General features: G+C 39.7%; 1 protein-coding gene and 1 pseudogene across 1 annotated transcript in view; one reads left to right on the top strand and one right to left on the bottom strand.

The window, feature by feature from the left end:
* AIG1 (androgen induced 1) overlaps positions 1 to 21,009 on the top strand; it is a 246,783-nt gene that overhangs the window by 86,577 nt on the left and 139,197 nt on the right. The window contains exon 3 of the mRNA XM_028121438.2: positions 868 to 969. Within this exon, the coding sequence (XP_027977239.1) occupies positions 868 to 969 (102 nt within the window). The remainder of the gene's footprint in view (positions 1 to 867; positions 970 to 21,009) is intronic.
* LOC148164046 (large ribosomal subunit protein eL21 pseudogene) lies at positions 4,103 to 4,571 on the bottom strand (annotated as a pseudogene).

Raw genomic sequence — 21,009 nt, 5'->3', positions numbered from 1 at the left:
AACTCTGCAGAGACTTTGATCTTTCTCTCTGAGCTAGTTGCCTTCTCCATGCCACATTTATTGACTACGTACACAAGCATATGCATTTTCTTTAAAATTCCATGCTGAAGGTTAAGACCCTGGACCATTCGTTTCTTTATTTTATCTGAACTTCTTTCACCATTAGTTTGAAGAAAGAGAATAAATTGAGTACTGTACTCTCTTTGGATAGTTATGTTGCTGATGGGTCAAAATAAACCTTGGGAACCCAGATGAGTATGTAAGTTATTCCAGGAGAATTAAGATTCTTCCTTTGTGTTCCATACATTCTGCTTTCAATGCAGGCACAGCCCCTGCTTAGGCTATATAAATTAATACATTTGCAGGAAATGTGACTTCGGGACATTTTGTATGGCAGTGATTTTAATGCTGTTAGTGGTGAAATGGAAACTTGAGAATGTGAAGATTAATTTAAACCACATGATGGGTTCAAGGAAAATACACTACAGTTTCTTGAATGTGTGCTGACTCTGTAGAGGGGGGAATGGGATCCAAAAAACCACCAGTGAACTTTTAAACCCTCTTGAGAGGATTCAAACCAACACAATTAGCCCTCGAAGGGAGCTGTTCCAGATGACAGTTCATTTCTCTCTCCCTCAGAAACAGATCCCTTTGCCTAAGAGAACACAGTAGGGAGACCAAGGAAGGAAGAAGGTCCCCATGCATTACCACCAATGGAGTGAAGTTAGAAATCCCTTTCCAGTCATTCGCTGGTTTACTGATTCGTCTTTCACTCTAGATTACAGTTCTGTTGGGTTTTTTGAACAATGGATAACCAACGCATTGTATATCGTGAATTTGAAATAAAGGATTTCTTTTCCCTTCCAGTTCGTGGTAGCGGTCTTCTGGATCATTTATGCCTATGACAGAGAGATGATTTACCCAAAGTTGCTTGATAATTTTATCCCAGGGTGGCTGAATCACGGAATGGTAAGTGGACTAAAACAAATAATTTCCTTTCATTAAAAAAAAATCTATTAAAGAGCCTATTTTCTAATTCGGGCTTTCCATAGAATGTATCTAACTAGCTGTGCAATGAGGAGGATTATGAGAGATTGTAATTAGAGGAGAATACCGAATGTCAATAAAAACATTTTCCCATGAAACTGAGTCACTATTAAAACTATGTAGTAGATGAATCCACAGTTTACAAGGTGTCGGTGTTTTTGGATAATACAACTAGCTCATTGTACGGATGAATTTAATTTCTGTGCCATTCAAAGGCTTGTCCGCTACTGGAGCCTAAGGACCTAGTCCCACCTGTACAACTATTGAGGCCCCGTTGTTCCTCCACCTCACGTCAGGATATTGTGTTGGAAGTAACTACAGCACTGGGAGAATTGGCCCCAGAGGAGCAGCAAAACTGTCATTTTCCGTGGGAGATATGCTGCAGGCATTGGAAGTGTCCTTGGCAGGGGGTGCCCATTGGAGGGCATTTGCCTGGGGCGCCCAGCTCTTTCCCTTCTTCTCAGTCTGATTCCTTCTGATGCTCTAGCCATGGTGTTGCCTTCCCACGTTTCAAATCAAATATTTTGGATGGTTTGCCTGTCATCTCACAAGACTTGAAGATATATTTTCTGCAGAGAAATTTTGTGTTGTCTTCCCGGTCCGCTTCTGAAATTGAGCACTTTTGTTATTAACTAAGAAGCCTGCATTTTTTTGGTTACAGCAATTTTTAGAATACGTCACTGGGGGCTCCCCGTGAAAGGGGTAACCCATCAGAGAAATTATAGGGGCACGAAGAACTAGACCTCACACGTCATAAGCCCAAAATAAGTTTCCTTTCTACCCCCAATTTTGGTATAGTTTGAGAAAAGTGGTGTGTACTAACAAACAAACATTACTGTACTGAGGGGCTTTGATTAATTCTTTCCTAAGCCAACACATCAAAAGTGGCACGGCTCAAACAACTGGCATTTTCTTTGAGTCCAATTAGAGCCACGCTGTTAACATGGCACCTCTGGTCTAGTTCCAAACAAATAAGCTGGGTCTTGTCAAATTCATTTTACCTTCTTAGGGCCTTGATGTGGCTACTCTGTGCCTCTCCAACTTTTGATTTTCTTGAATGTGAAAAGCCTTTGCATAACCCTGTGTCTGCAATCTCCTACCCCCAATGCCCTTCCCATTCTTTACCTGGGAACCCCTGCTCACCCTGTTAGCTTCTATAACATCTCTCAGAAGGCATGGAACACTACATCAAAAACTAATGATGTAATGTATAGTGATTAACATAACAGAATAAAAAAATAAATAAATAAATAATTTTTAAAAAAAAGAAGTCTCTCTTCACCCCCACAGGCCAGGTTAGCTCTGCTGTCAGGCTTGCAAAGCACCTTCAAATCTCCGTCAGACATGTGTGTATCCCTCACACAAGTGTTACTTCCTAGTGCAAACAGCAGACTTCCAGCCCCGAGCACTCTGCCCACCCACCTGGCATGTAGTGGGATCAATGCCTATTTGTTAGATTGATGTATGAATTCAGTATACAGTCGTCCCCCACTCCCCGCCTTATCTGAGAGGGATCTGTTCCAAAATCCCCAGTGGATGCCTGAAACCGAGGACAGTACCATACTATGTTTTTTCCTATACATACATACCTATGATAGTTTAGCTTATAAATTAGGCCCAGTAAGAAATTAACAACAAGAGGAGGGCCTTCACTGAGAACCAGTGGTCTCATCATGTGCTATAGGAATACAGGCCTTAAGTGTTTGGCCTGTGGTCTACATCCCTCAAATGCACAATATTACCCTTAGGCCAGAGAATAAATCACAACCTTTGCAGATGCAGGTGCTACTTAACATTTCAAATGAATGGTTTCTAAGTACTGAGGAAGCCATTAGAACTATAACTTGACTCTTTGATGAGATATAATTCACATAATTCACAGATTCACTTTGATGAGATATAATTCTCACTCTTGGAGACAAACACTACTTGGAAATTCAAGGAGAATCTGAGTGACACAGATATTTCGGAAAGGGAAAAGATAAATGAATCAACATGTCAAATCCTCTATGATAGTAAGAGCTCAGTAGAGTCTTTCTTAATGAACTTCGTCCATTAGTAGACATGAATGACCATTTCTTTGGTTTTCTTCATGTTCCAGTTCGTGATTCCAGTTATTACTAACAAAGAAGTTGCATATGGTGGCTGAGGAATATTTTGCAATATTAATTTGCATTACTCTAAATTTGTATATATGCGACTTTAAATAGGATGCTGATTCTTTAGATTGGCCATTAAAATATGAACACTAACTGCTGGAATCATGAATAATATAATTTTTATAAAAATGTGCAAAATTATTCATGAAATACTAATAAATCAGATAAGCATTTTCAACTTTAAATTTTATTTGAAAGTTTAATAATCATTTGTACTTTAATTTTAACAAATGATTTTCAATATTTAATTTTTAAAAGTATGAAAATAATTCAACTAAAAATTTTTACATTCACCTGAATGTTCGTATTTTGATGAAAACATTCAAATTGTATATACTTTTATTATAATTACATTTTATTTTTAAAGCCTTAGATTAATACTATCAGTAGAGCTTAAATTTTTGAAAATTTCCATTATAACAACATATTCAGTAAATTTGTTGAAATGAAGGCAAGAAAATAAAATTTTGGAATATTTATATTATTAAATAATATAATTTTATAATTTACAAATTTATAATTTATAAATATATAAACCTTTATTTTATTACTCATACAATCACATATTTTTTTATTTTGCTTTATAAAATATGTATCTAACAATGTAGGAGGATAGAACATATTTTATTTAATATTTTACTAGCTTAATTTGTAACTTTTAAGTATTTCTGCCCATGGATGGTTTATGGCCCTTTAGGCCTTTTGCTGTTGCCTATCTAAATCTTTATAGCTACAAGAATTCCAATAGAGAATGTACCCTGTTCTTTTTTTTTTGACACAAAGTTTACTTTAAATATTTTTTGGGGGGAAAGGACACCACACTTCTACTCAATTAAGAGAAACATTTTTACAGTCTTGAGATCTTTTATTTTCTTTACATTTATCATGCCATGCATTCACAGGGAATGGGTTCCAGCAGTTCGGGCTACTTTCCATTGGTTCTCACAAAGTGTGCTTCTCTGGGTGGGGCAGGCTGGCGCTTCAGTTGACCCAAGTACCTTTCTCTTTGGCTTCCTTCTTTTTCTGATCATTTTCCTTCATACACTTCAGGAAGCTATCTCGGCTCTTTGAGTGTTTAATATGCTCAACGTGTACATTAATTCTCTTGGCAAGAATCTTGCCCTTAACTTGTTTGTTTACAACACTGCCAACAGCATGCTGGGTAATACGGTAGACTCTTCCAGTTTTGCCATGGTAACATTTGCAGGGCATTCCTTCTTGAACAGTGCCCATTCCCTTGATGTCCACAATATCACCTTTCTTACAGATTCGCATGTGTGTAGCCAAAGGAACAACTCCATGTTTTCTAAAAGGTCTAGAGAACATACAGTGGGTACCTCTCCTCTTTCCCTTTGTGTTGGTCATTTTGGCAAATTAATGGACGATGGCGGTTCCAGCCAAAAGGCGAATGTACCCTCTTCTTAGGTGTAGAATCACCCTTACTGTTTGAAGTCTCAACATAATCTCCTGGGCTCCAGAGGCCTGATGCAGTTTATAAGTCTGTCATGGCACCATTTCAGAAGACATCACCAAGTTAGTCTTAAATTTACAGCACTCATCTGCCCAGCACAAAATCAGACAGAAAACAGGCATGAAAGGAAACTCACAGGATTTGAAATTCACAGGACTTTCCTTTTGATTTACTCTACCCATAAGTTGGACATGATTGTAACTAAAGGAAACTATCCTGTTTCTTCCTTTCTATTGTTTACCTCTCTTCTCTCAGCAAGCAGTCTTAGAAATTTTTTGGAGAAGAGAAGAGGAAATGGGTAAATAAATGAGTTGTAACAGTAATACAACCTTGCTGTGTAACTGCTAACTTCTTTCCAGGCTCTATTAAAATAGCACTTGCACACACACACTATTTTAGTTTATTACAATTAAAAATATAAACCTATAAAGTATAACATATTTTACTGGAGTCACTTCAATATCCAAAAATCAAAAACTGTTCTATCCTTTCAGCCCTATTTATTTTTTGTTATTTCCAGCAATCTGAACAGCACCTGACGCCCATTAGGCATTCACTAGGTGTTGGTCATTAAAAGGGTATTTACATGTTTGTTTTTGAAACTTGGAAGAATGTTGGGGTGCCTGGGTGGCTCAGTCGGTTAAGTGTCCCACTCTTGATTTCGGCTCAGGGTCCTGAGATTGAGCCCCATGTGCTTAAGATTCTCTTTCTCCCTCTCCCTCTGCCCTTCCCACACATATACCCCCACTTGTGCATGCTCATTTTCTCTCGAAAAAAAACTTGAGAGAATGCTATGTTTATATTTATATCCTCTACCACCTTTCTATCCTCAGTCCACTGATGATAAGACAAGAGAAAACTAGAGATACGAGCAAAATGAATCACTTTGCAAAACATAATGCTAATGGTCATGGATAGTTGTGGTTGGGGTCTGCATGGCTGCAACCTGTGGGAGCTGAGCTTTGATTCAAATCAATCTAGCAAACATTTACTTTCAATAAGACCTATGAAATGCAAAGCACCCTGCTAGGCACTGTGGGGTTATAGGATGAGAAAAATACTTGCACTTTTAAAGGATAGAAATGGCCTGTTTGAGGTGGAGGAAGGTGAGTAGGAAAACAGTTCTACAAGCCAACAGAGTGGTCTTCCATAGGCTGTGTTCTCTCTGACAACGAGAAGCACTATTGTTATTCTGGCCTGTTTCTTGGCTGCAAAAATAGATCCCTGAACCTTTCTCTTCTGCTGATTCTAAGTTTAAAGCACTGTCAATGGAGTAAGTATACATTAAAAGCAATAAATAAATAAATATTTAAACTCTAGGAAGATTGCTGATTCTCAGCGATGCTATAACAGGAAAAACCAACAATGAGACAGTGTCTCTGCTTAGCGAAGACCTAATTAATGTTTATAAAATGCCTTGAGAATGCCAAGCAGTGCAGAAATTTGGATATTATTATTATTATCACAGATCTTTAAGCATACATGACCTAGATATTCTTATAATCACAGGAGTTGTTCATTCCCCATATAATTTATAAGGAGATAAAGAAAATAAGCCCGCCTCTCTTCATGCTTGATTTGTCAGTTGTTCTTGTTATATGTAACTGATCCTCAAGAGAACTTTAATTTAGGCAACTATTTATTCTGTTCAATATTATTTTGACATTTGGTAATTACTAAAGTTTTTGTACATCTGTCTTTCCCAGAAGAGAAGGCATTAAATACTGCTTGGAAGATCATTGGTTTTGTAGGAACTCAGAGTTGATGTTATTCTTTTGTTAAATAACACAACTTGCGGAAAGTTTCCAGTTCTGGGCCACACAGATGATGCACTTCATGATCTGTAGAGTCTGTGCCACCCTGATACTGGATATTTCACAAAACAAGCTGTTGGTCATGAGAAGGCTATCATCTTTTTCATATGAAAAGAAAAACTGACCTTTATTATTTTCCCAATATATTCTAAAGTAACTGGAAGATATCTGGAAATTTTCAAAAATAAAAGTAAGACTGGAACAGAGGTCAGAAATTTCTTGGGAACCACTTTCTAAGACTCCCAATGGACCTCCCAAAGAAAACAAATAAGACCCCAAAGACCCAGGAATGAGAAGGAGAGTTCCATCCACAGTGAGGCAGATACTTTCAGAGTTGCTGCATACGGTTCTCATTTCGTTTTACAGATCACAGCATTCTCCTTGTGAATTTCCATTTGCTCAGTCTCACCTTCTCAGTAAGGCCCACTCTGAGCAGCCTGTTAGGTATTGCCCACTACCCGCATGTCCCCGGAGTTCCTTTGCCCTGCTCTTTGTCCCCCTGGTGGTACTTAACCATCCTTAACCTATCTGGTTTTACTTACGTGCTGTATTTATGGCTTATTGTCCATCTCCTTCTGGTAGAATATAATTTTCATAAGGGCAGAGGTCTTTGTTTCAGTTACTCATCTATCCCAAGCGCTTCAAACAGTGCCTCTACGCAATGGAAATCAATGAGTAAAATACTCATGCATCGATGAGTGAATTTTACCAATATTCTACGTCTGTGTTTTCCTTGTCCTTTTTTTTTCTACCCTGTCTTTTCCTTTTCGTAATAGTTGACGGAGAATGCAACCCCAAACCATTCACTTCTTTCCTAACTTGTATTTTACCTCACTCTTCAATCTCAGCTGCTCTGCAATAAAATCTTACATACATGGCCTGCTATCCGCTCTGAGGGTCTTATTGGTTGGTACATACCATATTGTTGCCACTGCCTGAGAAGGCCTGAAATGATGTCCAAAGAACACAGCGCGGTCCCTGGAACATCTGAGAGTTACAGGCCAAGTAAATAGAAATGCCTAGGTCAAATTTATTGGAAAGCATTTCCGTATATTGATTATTTTATCTGATTATTAGTTCTTTTTTCTCTAGGGTACTAGACCATGGCTTTTTAAAGCAATTTTCTGACATCACAAATTCCAGTGTAGAACTAATTTTCCATGTAAGGATAGAATTCAAGGCTAATACTATTTGGCTTACACTCTGCCCTTTTTCTTGCTACACTGAATAGATGAGCAGGCCCAGCAGTAGTTTGAGTTCATCGAAAGGTCTATAAATTATATTCAGATATTTTGGGGTCAGCAAAACCCAAAGTGTGGTTTATTCAAGTTCTTTTACCCCTAATCCTTAAATCCATAGATATTTCAAAGTAAACTTCATTCATATGTTTCCCATTCATGTGCCCTCAGTTCTTCATAGCTGGAGGAGAGGTGGGGCCAGGACTGAAGGTGTTGTCTTAGGAACTGGCTTCCTTCTTCATTACCACAAACAGATCATTCATTAGCCACAGACCCAGCTCCTTGGCAGAAGTCCATCCCTATATCCTTTCCAGTTCCCTTTTAATTGAAGCTCCAACCTCAGCAAGCATCAGTGATAGCTGCCAAAGAAAGTGAAGTGGAAAAACAAAGCTGCATTTTCTATCATAGAGGCACAGAATCCTAGCATCTTAAAACTTGGGAAGTGTTTCTAAAGACCATCTGGTCCATACACCATGTGATACCTCAGTTCCCTGAACAGTATCTTGGCAAATTCCCTTTCAGTCTTTACTTGAGCATCTCTAATGATGAAGCTTCAACAGTAGACCAGGACCATGGGGTTTTCAGCTGAAGGAAGATTCTCATAAGGAATTGAACCTTCTGTTTTTTCCTCCAGTTCAAATCCGCCCAGTCCATTCATCCATTCTGCAGGATTCGGATAACCAGCTGTCTCTCTTCTCTTCATGTTCTCTTCCAGGGGGATCTCACTCTTCCCCATGACTTCAGTCTCTCTTATATGTGGGTCATTCCAAGTCTGTACTTCCTGGTCCAACTTCTAAGGAGCGTCACACTCAGCATTTGACACAAGGACCTTGAGATGAACATACTGAAACAAATTCATCCCATTAACCCCTCCCCTCGTCTTGTTACTCCTCTCATGTTGCCACTTCAGTAATGGCAGAAGCATCTAAAATCTCCTCTTTCTACCACATTCCTCATAGTTAGTTGACAAGTCCTACTAGATGTACCTCCAAAGTAACTCCCAAAGCCGCCCCATCCTCCTCCACCATCCTGGCTTTAGTTCAAGGCTTCATCATCAGCCAGCTGAACTGAGGCAACAGGCTCTCTCTTATCTCCCCGCCTCCCCACTCCCTCCTCACCAGAATTTTCTCCACACTGCGGCCTCAGTTACCTTTCTAGAAGAGCTGAAGTTCTGACAACTCCTTGCTCCATCCCTTTCTCAGACACCACCTGTGAGTGAAGTGGTCCTGAGTCTCCGAAGCATCTGAGTGGGCCGCTTCTCCCTGCACTCAGAACACTTTGTCCCGACACCTAGGATTTCACTTATCACATTGTTTGATTAGTATTATTTGGTTATTCCCCCAATGGGCTATAAGGCCATAAAGGGCAGCAAATGTTGTTGTTCTTGTTTTCTTTCATCTTTTCCTCCAGAACCTAGCATAGTCTCTGGCATTCCTGCACACTCTGTAAATGTTTATTGGGAAAATGTCATACAGGCCCTTTAGCATCATGCTCAGTCTCCCCTGACGAGGCTTCAGCTTGTCTAGATTCGTTTTTACAGTTCGGTATGATTGGGCAAGAGTCACAACAGAGAGGCTTAGCCAGCGACTTGTCTTATTAGCGTTTCCGAGCTCCGTTAACTCTTTTTGGCAGTTCATTATACCATATACTGAAACTTGCACATCACGTTTACCTGACCAGTGTGTGGTTTAGCTAAGATTCGAAGTTGTTACTATTTTATTCTTTTGTATACAAAATGTAGGATCCTTAGGTGTACTCTTAGTGAATTCCATCTTGTTAAACTCAATTTGAATACAGCATGGGCTCTGGGGAAGCCACAGTACACCGAAAGATTTTAAGGGTCATTAAATGGATTTATTGGAATTTAATAAAATGATTGATCTATAAAACTGTTTTGGGAATTGAGGTGCCTGAGTTGAAGCTTCTTTGGAGGCTCCTGCTGTGAGTAAAGTCAGTAACAAAATAATTGATTTTTCAGAGCAGTAAATTTTGACCACCTTGTAACCATGTGGGGAGAGGATAGTTGGTTCCTAAGGTCAAGACAGGTATTTAGATAAAAATGACCTATGTGCTAGCAGAAGGGAAGAGCGGAGCAGTGGTATTGGCCACTGAAGATTATCACCATATCCAGGGTTGGAGAAATAGGAAATGAATGCAATACATATATTGGAGAGAAAGTTCTCGGACAAGGGATCTGGTGAGGAAAAGGGTTATAAGATGATACTGGCAACAGGTGGATGGTAGCTTAGGATCAAAACTCACCTGTGAAGAGTAGGTGTTGCTGTTTCCCAGTTTGACTGTGGATTCTAGATATCTAAAGATCCTGAGGGGTCATCGTGTTGGTCACATTTAGATAAAGTGGGAAAAGAAACTTTTCTGGGAGTCCAGAATCGTTGTCCCAAATCCTTACATCCACACCAGATCATGAAGACAGCAAGAATCTTCATCTCATTTGCATGCTCCTTTATCTGAGTCATGTTAAAAAGTGAAGAAAGAACAGCAAGGAAAAACTGTGGCAACCCACCAGGAAATTTTCAACTAAAAATTTTCTTTCTTTTTTTTTTTTTTTTCTATTTGAATCTGAAGTTAAACTATCAAATTTGTCCCCAAACTGCCTGGTCCTTTAGGAATACTGGTTAACTTCCGTGATCCCATTTAAGGTTAAGATGGGGCTTCTCCGGGACCAAGTGTCCACTCATCCCTGGGTTTCCTGTCAAAAACCTCTCTCTCCTCCCAGTCCACTCATGCATCAACTCTGCCTTACATCACAGAACTGACCATCCTCTCTTTACGAGCCTCTACCCCACATGTGCCTCTATGATAGCATCTGCTGTCCTGTACTTGTAGTATGTTGTTGCATTTGTCTGGAACTATTGAATTTGTTCTTTAATGGCAGGCACATGCTCTTAGCTTTCTTGCACAGTCCCATCTTCTGGATCAGTGCCTGGCACATAGTAGGTCTCAGAAAATGTTTTTGAAAGGATGAATGAATAATGGTGGAGTGAATGCCTTTCTATCCTATTTCCTTACTTTCCCAGTCTGGTAACACTTTCTGAAAAGGAAATCAGATTATTTTCACTAAGTGAACTTACCTGGTACATATGATCACCATTTACTTCTCACTGTATCCTACCTGAGCCCTTCAGTGACCCATTTTAGAACCGTACAGCATTCTTGTCAAGCTCACTGGCTTATAATTTTCAAAATCAGTCTTCCCTTTTTCCAGAGCAGAACTGTATCTGCTGGCCTTCAAGTGTGCAGCATGAGAACTTGTCCAGGCTTGCACAGTTAGCCAGCACCCTAGCTGGGGGTAGGATGCTGAGCTGACCGACCCCATCACACTTATCACACCCAAGGCCTCTCTTCTTAGAGCTTTGTTAACATCTAGTGAATAGATGCCTTTCACCATGAATCGTCATTATATTTCACAAACATATCTCATCAAGACACTAATAAACATTCCTGGCATTTCTGATGATTTTCCTTTTCATCTAAGCAAGGGTGACTTTTTCCTATTGTTTTACCATATCCATATTCAGAGAATGAACTTGCCCTTAATGATTTAATTGAGATATGTTTTAACCTAGTTGTAAGGATTAGCCCTGGTGGGTGGAAATGTTTCCCCTTAAGGCAACCCCTTTCATCCGTATCAAATATGTTCTTTCATGTGACCTGGTAATATATCAAATTATCTTATATGTCCAAGTGCTACTCTTCACATGGCTACTGTCTATATGCATTAGGATAAAAAGACTGATGTTAGTAAACATCCCTTTCTATGCTCTGCCCTGCTGCCACACACACAATAGAGTGTCTTTTTTGTTCCATTCTCTTTCTTACACCGGGTTAACCCCAAAAGGCACTCTGTGTCTATAGGCAGCTCTTCTAAGCGATAAAGACATGTGAGCCACCTTGAAGGGGCCACTGAACTAGATGACCTCTCGAGTTTTCTCTGGTTTTATCATTCTGTGGAAAGGGTTTAGTGTAAGTGATTTAAGAGGTTAGTCAGAATAGAATTCTCTGTTCAATGGTCTTCTCTCCTGAATTCCACGAGTGGGGCAGCTTCTTGCAGGAGCTCCTGAGATTGGCTACGGAAGTACATAGCATGGTACCTGCCACATAATAGGCTCCATGAATAGAAGTCCCCTCAAAGAGGATAGGGTAGGAATCTTATGGCAAAGATAAGATAAAATTCCCCTATAGCTAATGATGTTCACCTATTAGCATATAGTAGGTAAGAAGCTAGCGTGAAACTCTGTCTACAGCTTCAAGGAGAAATGCTCAGGTGGAAATCTTGTATTTTTAGCAACAACACATTTGTATATACTCCTAACATTAAAGTTAATGAAATTCCTTGAAAGTTTATATAATAGGTAAGATATTTATCCTTGGACATAGAATTCAAATCTCCCTTATTTATTTTTAAGCATTTCTCCTTGCTTGCACCTATTGCAAAGCACTTTGCTTAAACTCAGAATTTGACTGCTAATATTCACACATATGGCAAATATGAACTAATCAGACCACAGCTATTTTGCCGCATTCCATGGTGTCTCATTTATTTGTTTAATTTGCAGCTATAGCAACTAGATTCCACCACTTTCGGCTTTTACTCAGACCTACAGTCTGATCAGCTTGGTTGAAGTTTGGCACTCGGCAGCATGCTCAATTGAAGACATATGCGCAAACTGACTTACCACATTTTCAAACCTGATTTTCACACTGGGTTGATATTAATATTTGCATAAAAATATGAACAGCAACATTCTGCAAGGATAGGAGGCCATTAAAAGATGTTGTGACCTTCTCTTCTGTAACATTTCAAATCTGAAAGTTTTCTTGGCTTGCTTTTCAAAAGCCCATCTGACTTTGAAGCAGGCTGCCTTGCCACAGAAGGCTCCCTCCAGCAATGACTAATGGGTTGACCTGGTGCCATGCGAGTGATGTTCCATGCATGCTGGTCTGCATAAGACAAGCATTTGGAAATGACCTTGAAAGGGAGTTTTGCCAAGTTCATGAAATATGGGCCTTCAAGGAGTTGCCATTTCACAAGCGATTTCCAGAAGGGTATCCACAGCATTGTTAAAACTTGGCTCCTTAATTTGGTGTTGCTTTACCAAGAGTGTTTAACACACACAAAGAATGATGCTCCCTCTTGGTTTTATGAGTTGCACTTTGTAACAGGTTGGAAAAAATCAGGTAATGGTGAAAATTGGCATCGCAATGTTGTTTCTCTTAGGTGTTTTTGTTTCAGACATTTGCTGGAGGAAAGGAGGATGCTCAAAGAGTCCAAGTGTAAATAAGGACATGGGAGTTTAAAATGAAGGGTAAGCTGAGGGGCCCCTGGGTGGCTCAGTCAGTTAAGCGTCCAGGCTCTTGATTTCAGCTCAGGTCATGATCTCAGGGTCGTGAGATTGAGCCCCGCGTCGGGCTCCGTGCTCATCGGGGAGTCGCTTGAGATTCTCTCCCTCTTCTTCTCTGCCCCTCCCCACCCCCTCTAAAATAAATAAGTAAATCTTTAAAAAAAAAATGAAGGGTAAGCTGCAAATGGAAGTGAAGCTAGTGTTAGTGGGTAAAGCAAACGTGGTAAGAAGAGCAACGTCTCTGTATGCCATTTACTGCCCAGTTGATGTGATTCCTAATCAGCAGATTTAGGCTCTAGGAAGAGAACATTCCTTCATTTGGTGGGCACACCCACGTAGTAGTCTATTGTCGTTGTTTAAAAATGCTCACCGGCGTTGACATCAGATTTGCTATATGGCTTTCCATTTTAGTGACTGATGTATTTCTTTTGGTGCACAGTGTCTTTTTTTGATTGCACTCCTCATGCTGGTGAAGTTGGCTGACATTTCAGGATCTGGATAACGAAGCTGCCTTTAACCTTATTTGGAAGTCAGAGATCAGGCTCCTAGATTCCTATGGTTTGGAAAGGTCGCCCTCAGGTTCCCTTCCTGCGACTTCGCCTCTGCAGTCATGGGTAGCAGAGACAGTCCAAGCTGAGGGTGGGCTCTTGGAAGAACAGTGGGGAACAAGTCAGATTTTCTTAATTCATTTTTAATTTATTATCTTTATTCCTCATTTGCTCTCAGTTCGCTCTCAGATTTTTTATACAGAATTAGATTAGATATTTCTTTAAAAAAAAAAAACCAAAAACAAAAAGATTCAGCCCCTCTAGAACCCTCTGATGAGACTGTCAAAGACCTCTGGCCATTCTTATTTTTCAAATGCTGATATTCCTCACTAAGTAATCCTGGGAAACAAACATCTATAAGATCAGGGCAATAGACTGTCAACGGCAACTTCCCAGAACATTCCTTTTTTACTTCATCTGGGATTTTTTTCAATAAGTAATTTGATATTTCTGTAAGTTTAAACTGGAATCACTAAAGTGAAGGGATTTTTCCCTTATAAGCTCAAGCCTTCCACACTCATCATTTTGTAGAGTTACATAAGTAAGCCATGCAGTCAAGCTAAAAGTCTAAATTACAGAATATAGTTGTAAAACTGTTCACATTTTATGCAGCAACTTACATTAAAACCTGTAACGTATTTGCAAAACAGGTTTTGTATGCAACAATTTATATTGAAATCCAGCTTGGTGATTTTTCATTAGATTCTGCTGAGGGTTGTATGCTAAATTATTCACTTGTGAATTTTTTTCCCCAATTGCTTGTGTGTGGTAAGTTTGCTTGAAAAGTTCTGACATAGGAAACTCAGAAAGATGCCATTATCTTGCCCTATTTTCTTTATCTATCTGTATTTAAGTGATTTGCTTTAAATTGCAATACCAGACCTTTTTTTTTCACTTTTAAATGTTTTTATTAGAGAACACATTTTCCCAAGTAATCCTCATCACTAGTTTAGAGCCCCATCATATTAATATGCCTGATTTTTAATGTATTTCCTAAAACACTTATCCACTGCTTAAATAAAGAAGGAATGAAAAAAACGAGAGAGACTGAAGAAGGGCGAGAAAACGGCAAATGCAGGAGGGAGCATCAACTGTAAGGAACACCAGCATTTCTGGTACTTAATATCGTAGACCGCAGCTCATAGGAACCAAGAGACAGAATGAAAAAAGAAGGCCCAGGCCAGTGAGCTGCTGATGCCCTGAGAATTCTTGTGTCCTTACATCTCACTGACATCGGCACTTAGCACTGCCTTTCTCTTCCTGATGATATTTTTCTTTTATATTTTCAGTAAACATTTTAGATACAAAGAGATAGGGAGCTTATCATTATCCAATACCGTCAGGCAATATCTTCACCTTTAAACTATGTTCAGATTCTCACCATCCTATTTTTTTAGGATCATATGAGATTATTTATGTGTATGTGAATAGAATGTAAAGTATTTTCTTATTTAAAAAAAACAAACCTTTATTCTGCATCCCTGCACAGCTCCTTCCAATTGAACAGGAGCCTTCTTTCCAAAGAAGGTCCCCAAGTAGGAACCTTCTCAACCTTTATTCTAACATAATGGCACTTTGCCCTCTGCTTCCTTGTCTCATTGTTGTAAAATATCCCTCAAACACTGTCTGTGTACCTTTATGTATATTTAACTAGCATACATGGTTGAAAGAAATATGATCCTGTATTAGCGTTCTCCAGAGAAAGAGAATCAGTAGGATGTGTGTGTGTGTGTGTGTGTACGTGTGCAAGCACGCGTGCACGCTCTTGCATGTCTATACATGCATATGAGGAATTGGATCATGTGACTGTGGAGCCTGAGACGTCCTGAGATCTGTAGTCGACAAGCTGGAGACCCAGCAGAGCCGATGGTACAGTTTCGGTCCAAGTCCAAAGGCCTGAGAAGCAGGAAAGCTGATAGCAGAGATTCTAGTCCAAGTCTGGGTCCAGAGACAGGAGAAGACCCATGTCCCAGATTGAAGACAGTCAGGTGGAGAGAATAGATGCTCCCTTCTTCATCCTGTGATTCTATATAGGCCATCAGTGAATTGGATAATGCCCACCCCCATTGGGGAGGCCAATCTGCTTTACTCAGCCTACCGACGCAAGTGTTAATCTCACCCAGAAACACCCTCACAGACACATAATGTCTAACCAAATACCTGGGTACCCTGTGGCCCAGTCGGGTTGACACATAAAATTGACTTTGACAGATCCCCATCAAAAACTCCTCTTTTCCTTTGAAAATTAACTCCATTTGTTAGAGGTCTGAATAATGCTGTTCTGTTTCCATTAAAGTTACACTAAGGTTGGTCAAGCCTGGTTGGCCCAAGTCTCATGCTCAGAGGTTCTGATGGATTCTGTCCTGGATGGGACCCTTGCACCATCTGTATTCTTCGTAATGCTTCCCCACGTGGTTGGGGAAGCACAGCCAAGTTTGAGAATCCTTGCATTCATTGGTCCATAGGCTTCCTTGGGGTTCAATGAAAGTGGTTAATGGAAGAACACAAAGAGAGAAATCACCCTGGCGGTGCCTGGAGCTGAGCTAAGTGGAGGATGTGGAAAGGAGACAGACCCCAGCCAACGTACATAACCAGGCTGACTTAACCATTACAGGGCTGGTTACAAGGTGGTGTCTCTGCCTCTTTTTTGACTGGGATAAAATACTGTTGCCATCCCAAGATTCTAGGGAAAAGAATCAATATTAACATTTCTTAAAAGATTAAAAGCATAATACATGTGTCAATTATCATTAATCCTTGAAAATATTTATGGAGTTAAATGGTCTGTAACTAATTAGAGGTGGCAGTTAACAGGGGATATGGGTTTCCTCTGAGTTATATGAAACAAAATATAAATCTTTTTATATAACTCTATTTCCTACAGAAAGGATTTTTGCTTATCAGTGGGATTTTTAAAGTTTTATTTTATTTTCTTGGATTTCATTCCTTTTCCACAAATTCTATAAGCAGAATTACAATGAGGTGAGTCACAGTCTTAACACTTTTTTGGAGCTTCTTCTGCCAATGCAGCTTGGAATACAGGGGATTTTTTTTTTTAAACTGTGTTTGGGAAACATGGGGAGGGGAGGGTGAAGGAAGGGAGAAAGGGAGGAAAGAAGGAAGGAAAAAAGGAGGCTTTAGATTTTACTTTAGATTACATTTTTTTAAAATTAATTACATTATAAAGGTAAAACTTCCATAGTGTCTCATCAATGTGTTATAGACAGTCCTGAGGTACAAATGGTTTGGGTTTTAGAAGTTCATTCATGAGCTAGTCATTTGGAACTGAGAACACATTTTACCACAAAAAAATTTGTTATATAAGTGGTAATTAATTTTCAAAGTTAGCTCATAATCTGCCCTCATTCTGTTTTGAAACTGAATGGTTGTGCATTTACAGTGATAAATAGACTCTGTTGTTGAAAATTTGTAGATTAAAAAGTACATAAAAGCAATAAAATCCATTTTGATCCATTTCACTCCAAACTTTTCACTTGAACGCGGGTGCTGGAGGGAAAACAGATTTAATCTGAGGCACCTACGGATGTTCAGAACATCTGATGCTGCTATTTGAGAGCACCAGTCCAAAGAGCAGCAACCATTCTCTCTGGAGAGTCTCTGAAGGCACACGTATGCTTCAAGGTGGTCACCAAAGAGCAACACGCTTAGACCACATTAGTAAGTCCTCAATGAAAAATGTCTTCTTTCCTTCCTACCACAAATGGTGATGGAACATGTACTATATGTGATACACTCCTTACCACTTACCACTAGGAGGAAACAGGAAGAACCCCTCTCCTTGTGGAGCTTTTAGCTAGTGGGGGAGGGAATGAAATAATTGTACAAGTAGATGACCTATGATTCATCCATCTTTATGAAATACAACAGTATGAATATTAAAGCCCATACATCTGTACAAGGAATAATGAAGATTTGTATAGGATACACCTGGGGATGGGAAGGCAAAATCTTTGTTAAATATGTGCCGTGGGCCAGCCACTTACTCCTGCTATCTCATTCTACCTTCGGAGTGACCCTGAGGAGTAGGGACTGTTACCACCATCGCACAGATGAAGAACTGAGTCTCAGAAGTTAAAAATGTGGCCAATTTCTCCATTTTGGAGAAATGTCTGTTCATGCCTTCTGCCCGTTAAAGTCAAGCTTCTACGACTCCAGGCACTTTCTGCCAGCCTGAACTGCCTGTTCTACAAAATCACTCTGGAGATATAGCCTATTAGTTTACTCAGTATTTTTTATGTAAGTATCTATACAGTCACCTCCTAGAATTTAATAGTGAGAACAGTGTTCTATCTCCTGATGCTGGCATGCTCCTTTTTGTTAATGTGAACTGTCTCCACTTCTCCTCTGATGGCACATTTTGTGCTCTCGTGCACTACATAGATCCTCCCCATAAAGAGGGGACGTTGATCAGAAATGCAGAAAAATTTTTTGAAGCAACACTTCATTCTAATACACATATACATTTAAACCTGCCTTTTCAGACCTAAATGTGAGACCTGAAATCATAAAAATCTAAAAGAGATGACAGGCAGACCTCTTTGACATTAGCCTTAGCCACTTTTTTCTAGATATGTTACCCGAGGCAAGGAAAACAAAAGCAAAAATAAACTACTGGGACTACAACAAAATAAAAACTTCTGGGGCTCCTGGGTGGCTCAGTCGATCAAGCGTCTGCTTTCAGCTCACGTCGGGATGCCAGGGTCCTGGGATCGAGCCCCGTGTTGGGCTCTCTGTTCAGTGGGGAGACAGCTTTTCCCTCTGCCTGCCACTTCCCCCTGTTTGTGCTCTCTCTCTCTCCCTCTCAAATAAATAAATAAAATCTTAAAAAATGAAAAGCTTCTGCACAGCATAGAAAGCAATCAACAAAACTAAAAGACAACCTCCTGAATGGGAGAAGATATTTGCAAATGGCATAATACAATAAAGGATTAGTATCCAAGACATATAAAGAATTTATAAAACTCAACACCCAAAAAACAAGTCATCCAATTAAAAATGGGCAGAAGGCATGAACAGATATTTCTCCAAAAAAGACATCCAGATGACCAACAAACACATGAAAAGATGTTCATCATCACTTACCATCAGGGAAATGCAAATCAAAACTACAATGAGATCTCACCTCACACCTGTCAGAATGGCTAAAATCAACAACACAAGAAATAACAGGTGCTGGCGAGGATGTGGTGAAATAGGAACCCTTATGCACTATTGATGGGAATGCAAACTGGTGCGGCCACTGTGGAAAACAGTTTGCAGGGGCCCTCAAGAATTTAAAAATAGAACTACCCTATGATCCTACAATTGCACTGCTGGATATTTATCCAAAGAATACAAAAACGCTAGTTCAAAGGGATATATGCACCCTATGTTTATAGCAACATTATTTACAATAACCAAGATATGGAAGCAACCCAAGTGTCCATTGATTGATGAATGGACAAAGAAGAAGTAGTATATACATACACTGGAAAATTATTCAGCCGTAAAAAAGAATGAAATCTTGCCATTTGCAATGACATGGATGGAGCTAGAGAGTATAAGGCTAAGCAAAGTAAGTTCATCAGAGAAAGACATAATGCCATATGATTTCACTCATGTGTGGAATTTAAGAAACAAAACAAATGAGCAAAGGGGAAAAAAGAGAGAGAGAGACAAATCAAGAAACAAACTCTTAATTACAGAGAACTGATGGTTACCAGAGGAGAGGGGATTGGGGGTGGGTGGGTGAAACAGATGATGGGGGGATTAAGGAGCATACTTATGATGAGCACTGGGTGACTTTGGAACTACTGAATCACTGTATTGTACGACTGAAACTAATCTAACACTGTATGTTAACTACCTGGAATTAAAAACTTTTAAAAATTTTAAAAAATAAGCCCATTTTTTTTCTCTTCAATTTTTGGAAAGGTATCTATCTCCAGGCCAGCCCATTTTCATGGGCCATCTTTTTTGTCGTTAATTGTGTTGTACTTTTTCATATGTGGCTTTCTCCAGAGTGCTCACTAAAACATTTTGGAACTTCATGCTGGCAATGTCTCCTTTCTGTGAGGTTTATACTATCGCTTATTTTAAAATTCCATCTGTGAGATTTTTTAGACATTTTTGGATGTCAGGATGTCCATTCTAACTTAGCCAAGGCCTCCCTGGAGACTCCTGTCCCGTATGGGGAGGGATGAAGTCAGGCTGGATGCAGTCACTCTCACCTCATGCCACTGTGGCTATGACTGAGCGTGTCTCTCGAAAACGTCTCCTTTCCTTCCTACCACAAATACTGATAGAACATGTACTATGTGTGATCCACTCCTTACCACTTACACTAGGAGGAAACAGGAAGAACCCCTCTCCTTGTGGAGCTTATAAGCTAGTGGGGGAGGGAATGAAATAATTTGGTTAAACAGGGACTTGTGGTCTCTGTCACAGCATGGGCCCTAATACAACTGGATGAGGGGCAGTTGCCAGCTGAGACCCAGGACAGGTGTGGGCAGCTCCCCTCTCTCCCTGCTCTGTGACTTCCTGTGTGGCCTGCAGTTGGTATCAGGCAGAACCAGGACCCTCCATTTCCAGGCTGGGAGACAGCCAACGATGCTTGAACTGAATCAGATGTTCACAATTCTTCAGGCATTTCTACCGTAATATTGGAATTGAACACATTGGCCAAATAAAGTTGAAATTAAAAAAAAAAGCCAGCTTATTTGTGGCTTCCAAATAGTTTTCTCTCCTTCTTTCCCACCATATTTTTTGTCCGATTCTTCATTTTGTGTTGATTTCCACCACCTTGAGCATTTTACTGCAAGCTGCCTTGTCCTTTTGAGGAATAGCTACGAAACACATTACAGAAACAGAAAAGAAAGAGACCCGACTTCTCTTCTAGAGTGTCAGCTCCTCAAAGCTCTCTTTTTGCATCCTCCACATGACCTGGAATAAGTCATGCACTTAGGAGTAAGCAATTAAGTATTGATTGATAGTTTACTCAGTATAGTAATTCAGGAGGATAAGTCTGGTTATTTTAAAGAGGATGAAGAAGTTGATGGCTCTGGCATTATATGTTAATTGCATCCTAAGACTTACTACTTTTCTTTTCCTTAATAGGGATCTATTTATTGTGTTTTCTTCTGTTTGTCACTCATAAATGGAATATAAAGGGCAATGATTACAGCTAACATGCCTCACGCTCCTCTCTCTTGCTGTGTTAAAGCACTTTCTAGATATTGTCTACTTAATCCTCACAGCCTTATTACTATTCCCATTTCACAGAAATAGAAACTGGGGGTTAGGGATTTTAAGCAGTTAGGGGGAAAGCAAGGAAATAACCTTTCTCTTGGTGAGTGGGCAAGAGATGGAA

The sequence above is a fragment of the Eumetopias jubatus genome, unplaced genomic scaffold, assembly GCF_037043125.1.
Source record: "Eumetopias jubatus isolate StellerSeaLion01/CBP00866 unplaced genomic scaffold, mEumJub1_p1.0 scaffold_6, whole genome shotgun sequence".
Classification (NCBI taxonomy): Eukaryota; Metazoa; Chordata; class Mammalia; order Carnivora; family Otariidae; genus Eumetopias; species Eumetopias jubatus.
This window is presented reverse-complemented; position numbering and strand designations above follow the sequence as displayed.